At 40.5% G+C, this 12,817-nt stretch overlaps 1 protein-coding gene across 1 annotated transcript in view; it reads left to right on the top strand.

Moving 5' to 3' along the window:
- GPR39 (G protein-coupled receptor 39) overlaps positions 1–12,491 on the top strand; it is a 119,234-nt gene extending 106,743 nt beyond the window's left edge. Inside the window, exon 2 of the mRNA XM_054043942.1 lies at positions 11,963–12,491. Within this exon, the coding sequence (XP_053899917.1) occupies positions 11,963–12,480 (518 nt within the window). The 3' untranslated portion in view covers positions 12,481–12,491. The remainder of the gene's footprint in view (positions 1–11,962) is intronic.
- Positions 12,492–12,817: the final 326 nt, after the last annotated feature.

Here is a 12,817-nt window from a genome sequence, read left to right as displayed (position 1 = left end):
ACCTGTGGATTCTCCCCTTAGGCTTGGGGGAGGTCCTTTAGCAGTGGGTGGGCAGAAGCCTACTCACTTCCTGGATCCCAACAGGACTCTGACACCTAGGAATAAAGCTGCAGCCTAATTAAACCACATCCAGTGTCTCCTGTCCTTCGTCCGGCATAGCCAGACAATGACTGTTTACTAGCCTATGTAAAGTGAGACAGATGTACGCCCAGTATCAGACTGGACAAGCATACATATTAAACGCCCCATTAATTCTCACCCTTCCTAACAATTTTGCTGAGACTGAGGGTAGAATGGTCATGGAGAATCTCATCCAGAGAGGTGTGATCCCTTCCAGAGAGGTGTTGAGGCAGGTTGGCATATCATTGTGGGAAGGCTGAATTGCTGCATGTTGTGTGGAAAACAAGACATCAGCCCAGTGCTACTAGCCTGATTCTAGATTGTGAAAGAGAATTATGTAGTTGTGGCACTCTGTACCTCACCCTGGAACCCTCATTTTCACCCCATCATAGAATTATGATATATTTCATACAAAGCATGCCATGTAAGATATCATATGAAAGATCATGATCTGCTGAAACCCATTATTCTGTCCAAATACGTATATCTTTAATGTGTATGAAGTTATGAGATTTTGCTGTATGGTTGTTACTGAAATATGTTGTAAGTTTGAGAATCTCTACTGCTAGTTCCCCAGTGACAACAAAGGTGGAGGTCCACTCCCAGAAGGGTGTCAAGTGACCATTAATCAGCAAGGGAGTTGTAAACAAGGGATTTACAATGCTGTAAGAGGGCTGCATAAGCATCATACAATGGGGAATTGCTCAACTCTGAGACTCAACAAAGCCCACCAGGATGTGTCTGGGCTACTATTTTCCAAGCACATGGACTGAGGGCATAAAGTAAGGGACTTTGGCATCATGCCTTTGCCTTTCTCCGCCACCACATACACTGGAAGTAACAAGAATGCTGGGAAGACAAAGACTTGAACTGAGGAGACTGGTCCCAGGCTTAAAGGGGAAGCCTGCGTATTAAGAACTATAACCTACCTGCAACATCCAGTGGGGTGAGAAACTGCTTGATCCAAATACTGCCTAATGTAATAGAGTTTAGAATTTAGACTATGGACTTACCTTTTTTTTTTGGTAACTATTTCTGACCTATTATGCCTACCACTTATAATCACTTAAAATCTATATTCCTGTAGTTAGTAAATCTGTTTTATATTTTACCTAAAACAGTGTGTTTTGGTTGATGTGCTTGGGAAATCTCACCTCAGGTTGCAAAGGCTACTATGTGTCCTCTCCAAATCGTAGAAGCGGGGTATGGGTGAAGAACTTACACTGGTCAGGATTCTGACCAGGGCAAGACAGCATAGTTTGGGGGTGCAAAGCTAGGGGGTTGGGAGATTTGCTGGTGCCTTTCTCTGAGTGATTTGTGAGTGGCACAGGGATCATTCATGCAATCTATCTGGGTGTGGTGCTCCACATGCTGTTGTACTGAGTGATAACAGCACCTGGAAGGTGCTTGCTACTTGTCACTAACAAAGCATTGTGAGAGATGGCCCAGGCTGGAGAGTTAAAGGGGTACAGCCATACCCTAGTTCAAGGATGCAACCCCGGGATCCCATCACAGTAGTGAAAATAAAACATTAAGGATTAAGCAGTCATTTTGTTCTCCTCAAGACCCCGTAGTTATGGCCTGGTTCACAGAGTATTCATGCATCCTTCATATGGAAAAAAAATCAATAGATATGTGCATGATTAAAATGAATATGGTCCAATTATGAGAATCATGAATAAGTTTGCAGTCAGTGGTAGTGAATCTGACTTCAAAGTAGAATCACTTGTACTAGATAGATATGTAAAGTTCTATGTGTATCTTAACAGGAAAAAGTGAAGAGGAGTAATTTTTTAAAAAACTTTTAGAAGGAATTATATAGGAGAGATTTTGGGAAGATTTTCAAAGGTCAAATGGGAGTTAAGTGCCAACTCGTGCCTTTAAAAATATTCCTCATAGTTATTTCTAAAAGTTAGGCATTTAAAAAATGTTAAATTATAAGCACTTCTCTGCACTGGTGAGATATGAATGGGACTTATATGTAGTTCTTCATTTAGAAGTTGACCATCGCTTGTTTGTTGAAAAAAGGCTGCTCTTGTTGAATAACTGTACTTTTACCGTGCACCTTTCTTGTATAAGCCACAGGTAGAAGAAATTGCAATTTATAGTATCCAAGGGATTCTAAACAAAGTTTTATGCAGTGCTTACATGGCAAATTAGTGGAACTTTGTAGCAGCACTTTCATGCCAGCAAGGGAGAAACTCTGCATGCAATAGAGCAGACATGGGAGAGCAATCAGTCTTTTCAGTGAGGGAGGAGGGAACTGCACTCTGTTACCCTGCGTCATTGGTTTAATCCAAACTTGGCAAACCCCTGATCACCATATTGCTACAAATGACCACCTGGGAGAAGAAGAGAAGGTGGCCTCATCTGTGTGTGTGAGGCCAATAGTTCAAGCTCTTCCAATCCTTCTGTGGTCAGAACTAGAGGTGCATTGGCAGTGTGATGTGAAGAATCTTGTACATAGGCCTGGTGCTCATTGGTGCCATTTATCTCTCTCACTAACCCTGCCACCAAAATCACCCAGGATTTACCCCTTTTTTTAAAGGGGTAAACATAAATCCAAGTTTGTCTGTAATTCCACACTAGACATACTGCAGCTTTGAGAGAGGAACTGCCAGAAGCACTAAATGTGTAATTTATAGGCAGACGGCACTAACTCCGTTAACGTCTGTGATTTACTTAAGACAGTAATAGCTTCTCTGATGGAGAAAAAGGCAAGTTGTTGTAAAGCAGGGTAATCGGGTATTTAGTTATTAAAACTTTGCAGCTGAGTCTCCCATTTCCTGTGCTCAGTGACAGAACAGGTAGGCGCACCTGACAGATTTGTAAAACACAACACCTCTTGCTTTCTGTACTCCTGACCATTCAAGAAGGCTTCGATTCACCTATAAACTGCTAGAGCTCGTAAGATTGACATCACAGGTGAATTTAATTATAGGAGAGTGCCTATAATGCTTGATAACACATCAGTTGCACAGCAAGGCACACAGCTACGTTGTGTGTGTGTAATTCATCTCTCTTAAGCATGCACAATGCGCACACACCCTATTTAGCTGTTGTATTTAACGGTGAGCTCTCTGGAGCAAGAACCCTGCCTAACGCTGCTCTTGTACCTAGCCCACTGGGTCCATGATCCCGATTCAGCTGCTGCTATGGTTCTAGCACAATATAATTATGCACTCCTTGACCGGGACTGTGATCCCTTTGCTGAGGCCATATTTATTTTGCTTTGAACATCAAACAGTGAAATGTCAAATGGCTACATTCTATTGCTACATACATAGGAGAGATCCTATTTCATGATTAGCTCAAGACAGTCATATGGGACACTAGCCTACAAAGTGCTAAATGTACTCAACTCCCAGAGACAGCTATGGGAGTTAACACTGCTCAGGACTTCACAGGTGGCTGGCTCACATGTGCCTGATCCCACCAACAATAGTAATTGTTTACCCAAGAATTAACCATATGGCCTGAAAAAATGTTAACCAAATTAGACTGCATATGAAAATAACGGATTGACTTCAGTTCCGCTCTGAACGGCTGTGTAAAAAAGGACAGCATCTTGTTCAGCAGGGCAGCCCCCTGTGTGTATTCAGACATGCCTGCCTGCATTAGTGCCAAAATATGCCTTTGCTACCTTTTTATTCCTATTAGCCCCGCAGAGCTGGATTCTATTCGCCCTTGCGTGTAATCAGCAGACTTGTTTGTTCCATTCCAATTATAATGTTACGTGTGTGCAAACCCACTGATGGCAATGGTGACAAATAACTGGGTTGTGGAGATGGGGAGGATCTGGTTTGCAGAATCTTTTGTTTACTGGAGATGGTGCACAGTTAGCAGCCAGCCTAACCTGATTTTCAGTTCCCATGTTGAGTTTGCAGAGCTGGCTGGTGTGAATGGAGCACGTTTTGATATGGAAATCATTAGCACCGTCACCCCACCCCTACAACGTCACTTTCACAGTCAGTGCCCAGATTATACTAGTTTCTGCCTCTTCTAGAACATTAGGGTTATTTTGTTGTTGCTGCTGTTTTAAGGGGGAAAAGTGCTTATGGAACTTGGGGCTTAGAAGAGATTTGCCTATAAACTTGATGAGCTCATTCAAATTGTATGTATACAGAATTTATATTTACGGATTCGAATATCCATGGATATAAAGTGGATACCTGCGGATTTGCAGGGCTCTAGTAACGACGAGCGAGACCAGCAGGGCCACAGCCAGCAACCAGGCCAGGAACGGCAGTGGCGAAAGCATCAGCATGTCTGGCCGCCACTTGCAGGAACCAGCGCTCATCCCGGGCAGCTCCTCCAGCATGGCTGTACCACTTCCAGCCCTGCCCACTGCGGTGGGCAGCAGGCTCGCCAGCAGCTGTCCCTGGTCACACTAGTGTGTGCAAGCAGCTCGCGTGCTCCCGGACAGGAGATGGTCACTGGCCAGGGCCCTGCTGGTCTTGCTCCTTGTCGCTAGAGCCTGCAAATCCGCGGATATCCATTTTATGTTCGCAGATATAAATTTTGTATCCATGCAGGGCTCTATGTATGTAGCAATGCATATATTTACATGTTTCAGTGAACATCAAAATATATTGTCCTCTGAACAAAATACTGACACAGACAAGGCAGAGGTCAATATATTATCTCTTGGATTAGCAAGCTTTTCTTTTCACCTCAACAGACATCAATATCTGCTTATTATTATATATTATGGTGTTTGTCCTTCTGCAAAGAAAGCTTACATGTGGGGGAGGAAATGGGAGAGATGATCCGTATGCTTCCCCATGCTTTGATTTCAATAGATACTGTATACCCGGAGTGTAATCCTATAGTCCTTATTCAACAAAATTCTTAGTGATGTCTATGATACTTTCTGTATTAAGTAGTTCAGGGTTGGGCAATTGATTATTTGGAAATATAAAGTTAATTACCCCTTGCAGAAAGGGCCACAGAATCCATCTTTTCCATGTGCAGACTACAGTTGCCTTATGATTTGTGGTAAGAGGTGTGTGTTTGACAGTACACTGAAACTTAGACACAGAGCTGACTACAGACTGCAAATTCAGAGAGGAATTTGATTCTCCGATCAGGCTGGGACTCATGACCATGGAATGGTTACTCTTCATGTCCAACGGAGTCATGTTTGCCCACTTGTCAGAACCCTGATGTTGTTGCCTCATGTGTAAGTCTCTCTTTTACTCGGTCTCCTTCCTGCCTGCCTCCTCCGGTTGCACACACGGGCGCGCTCACTCTCTGTCTCTCTCTCTGACTTATTCTGATTCCTGTCATTGCCTGGAATTACAATGTTTCTCTGGCAATGGTCCTAAATACTGCAGCTCACTATTGTGATAAGAGTAGAGGATCCTTCTTCTTTTTCCTCAGGCAGAATCTGGCAGCTCCCGCACTGTTTGTTTGCTCAGTGTCTCCATGTTGTCTCATAAAGTGGCGGACATTCCACTACTTAAAGAGGAGCATTGATCAGCCATTAACATGGTGCACTGATTTGAGACACTTTGTCTGTCTCTAAGGCCAAGAGACTACAATTCTTCCCTCCCCCCCCCCCAAAGGATGGGGAAAGAATATGCAAAACTAAATGTAATTACCTAGCTCTATTCCGCCCTACATGCTAATCACTGCCCCGCCCTGTGCCTCAGGGAAAGAGATGTTCTTACCATTTGCATGGAAGCAAAATTGTGCTGTGGAACATCTCAACATTGGTTTTTGCTGTGTCCAGACTTAACCACGAAACCCCATCATGCATGTTCGTCACCCCTCCCTTATTTACACACACACACACACACACACACACACACACACACACACACACACACACACACACACACACACCATTTTTAGCTACATTCCTCTTAGAGAAAAAGTTATTTGGGAGGGGAACATTGCCACTTGGTGAACTAGTGAGCAAAGGAACATTCTTTAGGATACCCCGATGATGCTTCTTTCCCTAAAGCATGACTGGAGCAAGGGAACTGGTTCTCTGCTCAGTGGAGCATGATGGGCTGGATCTAAAAAGATATTGTCAGAGTTGGCCAGCTAGGTTTGCTACAACTAATAGCTGTGTTTGTGGAAGATACTTAGTCGCTTTTAAAGAAAAGCCTGCAACTTCTGACTTTTTGCTTAAACCCAGGTCTTGGAAAATGTATTAGACACTTGCTAGCCAGAAGACTAAACCTCTACATCTACTGTCCATAAGGAGGTATGAAAGATTAGGGGCCAGAGAAAGGGAGTAACAGGCAATGCAGCCATCCATTCTCCCACTGGAGGCTGCTGACAAAAGATGAGTGTTGGAATTTTGACTAGCATGATGTCTTTGGATTCTGCTTGGGGCTGCCATCTTTTTGTATGAGTCTCTGGTTAGTTAGGTGTTGTCTGTAGTTGAAGCGCCATGACCTATAGCTACTGGAACAGAGGAACTTTCTGCTTCTTCTCCAAAGTCTCCTGGGTCCCACAAGGGAAAAATGGGTCTCCCTCAACATTATAACACTATCCCTCCCTTAGTTTCCTGCCTTCCGCAAGGTGGGGACTGTGCTATTTTACCCTTCTTCCAGCCTCCTTTGGGAGGAGGTTGTCTCCTCCCCATAAATAGCTGCATTGTCTGCCTATTCTGATGCTTGTAGCTTTTCCAAGCAGGGACATTCTTGTTAATTTCACTTCTCCGAACAAGACTCTGAATAACAGCAATGAAAATGACCATAGTCAAATTATTTTCACTCTGTTGGTTGCTTTGAAAGTAATGGGCAGCAGAGGTGACCCAAGAGCTACCTGTACATTCTGGGAGACAGCACTACATTAACCTTCCCAACATTGATCATCTTGGCAATCATAAGGGCAAGAAAGCAGTTTTTTTGTTTTTCTTAATGAAACCTTAAACTCTGCAAAAACTGATGGCTTAGATTCCCATATTTGCAGTGGAAAATAAGTAGATTTTCAAGCCCATATTAAATCAATTTAAAAACAAAAACTGAAGGTGGCATTGTATTAAGTTACTGCTAGATATGTGGTTTTAAAAATGTGAGATTTTTTTCACAAGGATTAACTGTGAAAGGTTTCACGACCAGTTAGCATTAACTTGGGCAGTTAACTTGACTCCACTATCAAAAGAGTAGGACCAGTGGGGACAAAAGTGGGAAAGATATAGTCTAATGCCAAACTCTAAGTGTGATCTACAAGACTTTGGGCCCATGGCAGTGAATTTAACATTTTGTAAGATACAAGTTTTACTGAATATTTTCCTCTTCTAGGATCTGATATAGCTAGCTTTACAAAAGGTGATTTAAATCTGGTCGGTTGTCGGGAGCATCTGCATCTCAGTTCAGAGTAGGACACTAATGTCACATTATACCCTGAATTGGAGTATAAAACCAGGCCTAGTATGAAAATATAAAATATAGGAAGATAAAAATGTCCTATCGAACCAACTGCATTTCTGTCTGCACTTGACTCATAACTCAGCTAACCATATGCTTATAGTCTACTGACAATTGCCATTTAAATGTCAGTTTACAAGCAGATGTTGAGAACCCTCTTTTGTACCATTAATTTAATCACCGAAAAATAAAGTTTAGGATTTAACCCCGCTGCTGCCAACGGTGAGTCAGCCTAGGAGCAGATTCCTATACAATATTAATCATCAGGGCAAGTAGGATAATTGGAATGGACAAGGAGAATGTACATGATGTGACAATGACTATGGAAGTGGTTAATAGAATATGGCATCAAAATAAAAATATGCATTGAAGCATCCTAGTGACTGTGGTTTATAATTTCATGAGATGACTCCAGGTTCTGTGGATTGGCTGGCAGTGCCTAGTTGTAGTGTGGAAATAACATACTTTGACAACAAAGAAGAGGGGGAAAGAGCCATCAGGCACGTTCTGGTCTGTTCAACACTGGAACAAGCAAAACCTGTAGAAAATCCCTGTGTGCTCCCCCAGACTTTGGATCCTGCTAGCTGGAATGTATTTAAAATCACCCAGTAAAGATAGTAATGAATTTAATTTAGCATTCTATAGCTCAGGGGGATGTTTTGAATCATAAAAAGTATAGTTAAGAGAAAGGGCTGCCAAACTCATTCTATTCTGTGCCAATGATGCATATTTATGTCATTAGCTCTTAGGCATTAGGTTTGCTTTACTACAAAGACCATCCTTTATCACTTATGAAGATTAGATACTGTAGCTTCCCGAAAGAAGCTTTAATACTAACAATTATTTTAATTTAAACTTGCAACCATTTGTCCAGATTCGTACAATGAAATGCACAATTTTTAAAAAGGAGGGTTACATTTTAAAACTAAATTACTAGCCGAATGGGCCACTTCTGGTTGGGACAAAGTGTTGTGTAGTTTGCTTAATGTTTACATTTATTTGCTTTTCATTCAAGGATCTCAAAGCACTTGAGTTGCATGAGTTTTGTTAAGTTGCTGAAATAACTGAGTCCAATGTTAAATGAATTATAAGTGCAGACAGTTACTCTTACTTAAAAGCTGGCATGTATTCACTAGTATGCGTTCAACCAGCTACTCCAAGGCCTCCAAGCCTCTGATCGCATGGCTTAATGCACTTTTAAGATTAAACCATGCATAATGATTCTAATGTTGTTGGAAATTTCAAGCATCAAGTGCTACAGTTTGTTGGACATCTGCGTTACTTTGTTTTTAAACAATAATCAGAGGATAAATCTGTGTCCTGAGCTAATGCCTTTTGTCATTTTAGTACAGTAATCTAGAGGAAAAATGAAACTTTTGGGGGAGGTCGCAGATCAGGTGAAACATGTAGGGTTATAATACATAGCAGGTGACTGATCTGTGTGGGTAGAAGTCATAGGGAAAAGATGTATCAATTCTGGTATAAAATACAGTTTGTTTTACATGCGAGTTCATTTCACTGATCTTCATTAAAGTTCATACACAAAGGTGTAAGTGCATTCTGCTTCCCTCCTTCACCCCAGGCTGGTATACAAGTTCAGAATGATTGCAGCAGTAACTCAGTCAAAATATTTAATACATTATATTAAGGCCTGAATGAGAATGTAAAGCTTTTCCTTGGAGGTATGAAGTAACTCTAAGTGTATCTGAACCAAATGCGAACAGCTAGAATAAACCATGATTTTTTTGTCAGCATGTTTATTCGCGTGGTACTTCTTTGCTAAAACAATGACCTTTTTTTTTCCAAGTGTAAAAATGAATAATTACTTGTCCTTCTAAAAATGACAAAGTTTACAGAGAAATTACTCCCCTCCCCCAAAAAAGACTAACCTCCGTGGCACTGCAGAAGGGCACAAACAGCTCATTTTTCACTGGCTGTACATATGCCCAAATAGTCAATTCCCCCAGAACAGACATGTCTGAAGAATATAGGGAGAAATCTTACACACTTGGCAGTTTAGACTCAGAATAAAGGTCAATGTCAAAGCATGCAAGATAAACATTTGAAGACTGAGGGCATTATGTTAGAACTTTAAAAATGGAACTAAAATACTGGTTTCAAAAGATTAGATCTTCACAGTAGACTCTCCTTCCTTTGTCTTTATATAATCGAGCAAGATAAAATAACTTATATTAAATCAAAAACACAAATTGATTTACTCTACAGTAAACAAGCTTTTGTAGTGTGATAAGAGTTTGGTTGCAGATACTATGGTGATGAGGGCCATATAAGTACCTAGATTGCAGAGTGCAAAAATCAGCCCAATTATCTACCTTTGCTATTCTATAAAGGGTGCTAATTAAGTAAATGATCCATCAGAAAAGTTCTTACCCAGGACGTTTGTTTTGCTTCTCTCTGCCATGCCTCTTTGATTGATATTTATAGTGCTGGCAGCAAAGAAAAACATTAAAGTCTGGAACTCTGCACAAAGCTCATGTTATGGCAAAGAAATGCAACATACATAGTGAAACAAAAATGTGAGGTGAGGGACATGCAGTACAAAAATGTTACAGGACAGCTACAGAGAGAATGATGATGGAGGGGCGGGGTACTGAGATAGTAGAGAACAGAATGAAAGGTGATGTGCAGAGAAGCAAAAGATGAGGCCACGCGGTCTCCTCTGGTCACTTACCTGATCAAGCAGATTCCTACTTCTCCTTTTCCTAGCCTCTATAAATACAGTAATGTTGATGTCTGAGATACCAACCCTCCACCCCCAATCCTTCAGGGCAGCAGTGTCCTCTAAAATTAAATGTCATTAAAATGTTCTGGGGGAAAATTTTTTCAGAAAAGAGGGTTTTCAATTGATCAGTGTGGGTCAATGAGAGAAGAAATTTGTGGCAGTCCTTTTACAACAGAAGGGAAACTGGTCTCCCATTAAGAAAATGAATCTCTTTTTATTAAAGAATCTGGAAAAAAATAAAATTAAAATATGAAAACTGCAGTTCTTAGAACACTGAATACAGACACTGCTTGTTTTTGAGTCCTGGCACTTTCAAGGTGGTAAAAACCTCGTATCTTTACATTCATAATTTTGACTCCAGTAAAATACTGGTTTTCAAGCCAACAAATGTTATCTAATGCACTGTTTTAGAATTCCATGTCTCCCGAAAGTGATCTCATCCTTTCCATTCAATTATTCTCTTTTGCCTTCTATGTTTTAGCATTAACAAGAGGTGGGGTGTAGCTATGAAGCCAAATTTACTGAAAGGAATCAGCAGAATCCTTGTTTCTGTTGAGAAGCAGGTTGGATTTCAGAACTATAAAGTTAAAGGTAGAAAAAATCTGGTGAAATGTGCTGCCTTGCACTACAGAGCTCTACAGGCTATTCTAACTGTAGGGGAGGCAGACTCTGCTGCTACCATTAAGTGTTTTATACAAGGCACTTTCAATGAAAAGGGAAACGTAGAGTGGAAACTGTAAAGTTTTGAATTTTTAGTACATTTTCTTGGAGTATTTATATTTGAATTTGTTTCATCGTCAAATTAGAAGTTAGGATTCCCAGCATTTGTTTCCATATTAGCTAGAGGTTAGTAGTTTCAAAACTCAGACTGCATTCCCTTCTCTGCCTCAATACCCTTGTGCTACCACCGTGTGAAAAGTACTCTGATAGATTTGTTCAAATGCTACTGTCACAAGAGAGACTGCATTATTGCTGTTTCTCTGCTGAAAGCTTCTCCATAAAGACCCGAATCCTTAGATGTCTATTTAGGTAACATTTCCCCTTTTTTAAAATGTAGATAATGTACAGTAATGCAGTGACATATTATATGTAAATATAGAATGATCAGATGCCACATTTTGGAACACATTTTGTATTATCTCAAACTGCTTACATTTCTGTCTTTCCTGTGCCATTTACATTCACGAATTTAATTCCCAACATATATCTTCTTAATTACCCTAAAAAGATCCATACATACTTTACTTAAAAATATCTTCTGTAAGAGGAAAGTTACCAAAAATAATGCCTAATATACTATTATGCATACTTTTTTTTTTTTTTTGTAAAATACAAACAGTCTGATCTCTTCTGGGTATTGCCTGCACTAATATGGCTATATTTTTTTAAAAAGGAAGAAAAGGGAAAACACAAATGTAGGAACAAAAAAATTCCCATTCTTTCCAAAGATATAAATATCCGTGAGAGAACACCTGAAAATTAACAAGTGCCAACAGGTAGAAATAAATACAATCTTACACGATCTTTATCGAATCATATACTTCCATGACCTTGAACTTGTTAAAATAGTTGCTACTGGCAGAAAAAGCTGTCAAGCAAAACACTGAAAAATCTGTACCATTTCCTACCCAGTAAGTGCAGAGAGACTAAACTGAGAGACTAAATACTTTGATTTGTTTCACATGTTTTCTCTTCTCTCCCACTTTGCTCACAGGACTGATTGTTGCCACTCTGGCAATATGTTGGATGCCAAATCAGATTCGAAGGATCATGGCTGCCGCTAAACCTAAGCAGGACTGGACTGTGCCCTACTTCAGAGCGTATATCACCCTTCTTCCCATTGCAGACACCTTCTTTTACTTCAGTTCTGTGTTAAACCCACTCCTGTACAACATCTCTTCTCAGCAGTTCCGAACCGTATTTCTACAGGTCCTCCGTTGCCGTCTGACGATAGAACATGCCAACAAACAGAAGCTTCTGAGAGCCAATTTAAATTCTCGAACCAGCAGTAGCCGTTTTATGCGTCCATTGATCTTCATTTCAACTAAGCGCAATTCTTCTAGAAAGAGCCCTGTTTTCTTAAGTACTTTTCAGAATGAGACCAAACCTGACTGCAGTCCACAGAAATTGAATCTTGAATCACCGGAGAGCAACTTGGAAATAATGCCACTAGAGACTAATTTAGAGTCCAGTCCAGCTGCACAGAATGGCCTTCATGAACACGAAATGTGACTCCGTGTAAGGCAAAGTTAGATGACTAGCAATAAACATAACATGGAAATTAAAATAACTGAGGATCTAGAAACTGAACAATCAACTATATCTTCTTTAAGTGCTGTTTCTGATAGACTTGTTTCCAATTACACAAATGGAGCATGAGTTTTTGTGTGTCATTTGTTTTTTAAAGTGCACACTAGAAATTCAATCAGACAACTGAATTTATTAGTTGCTGACCAAAAGAAAAAGAACAGGGTGAGGACGGCGATTCTTGGACCAAACTCTTATTTAGCAGGATGGCAACAAAAGAACAGCAGGGTCTTTGAAGAATGTGGGACATGGAACAAACAAT

This window comes from Malaclemys terrapin, chromosome 11 (genome assembly GCF_027887155.1).
Source record: "Malaclemys terrapin pileata isolate rMalTer1 chromosome 11, rMalTer1.hap1, whole genome shotgun sequence".
Lineage (NCBI taxonomy): Eukaryota > Metazoa > Chordata > Testudines > Emydidae > Malaclemys > Malaclemys terrapin.
Note: the sequence above shows the minus strand (reverse complement) of the source record. Positions and strands in the feature narration are given on the sequence as shown.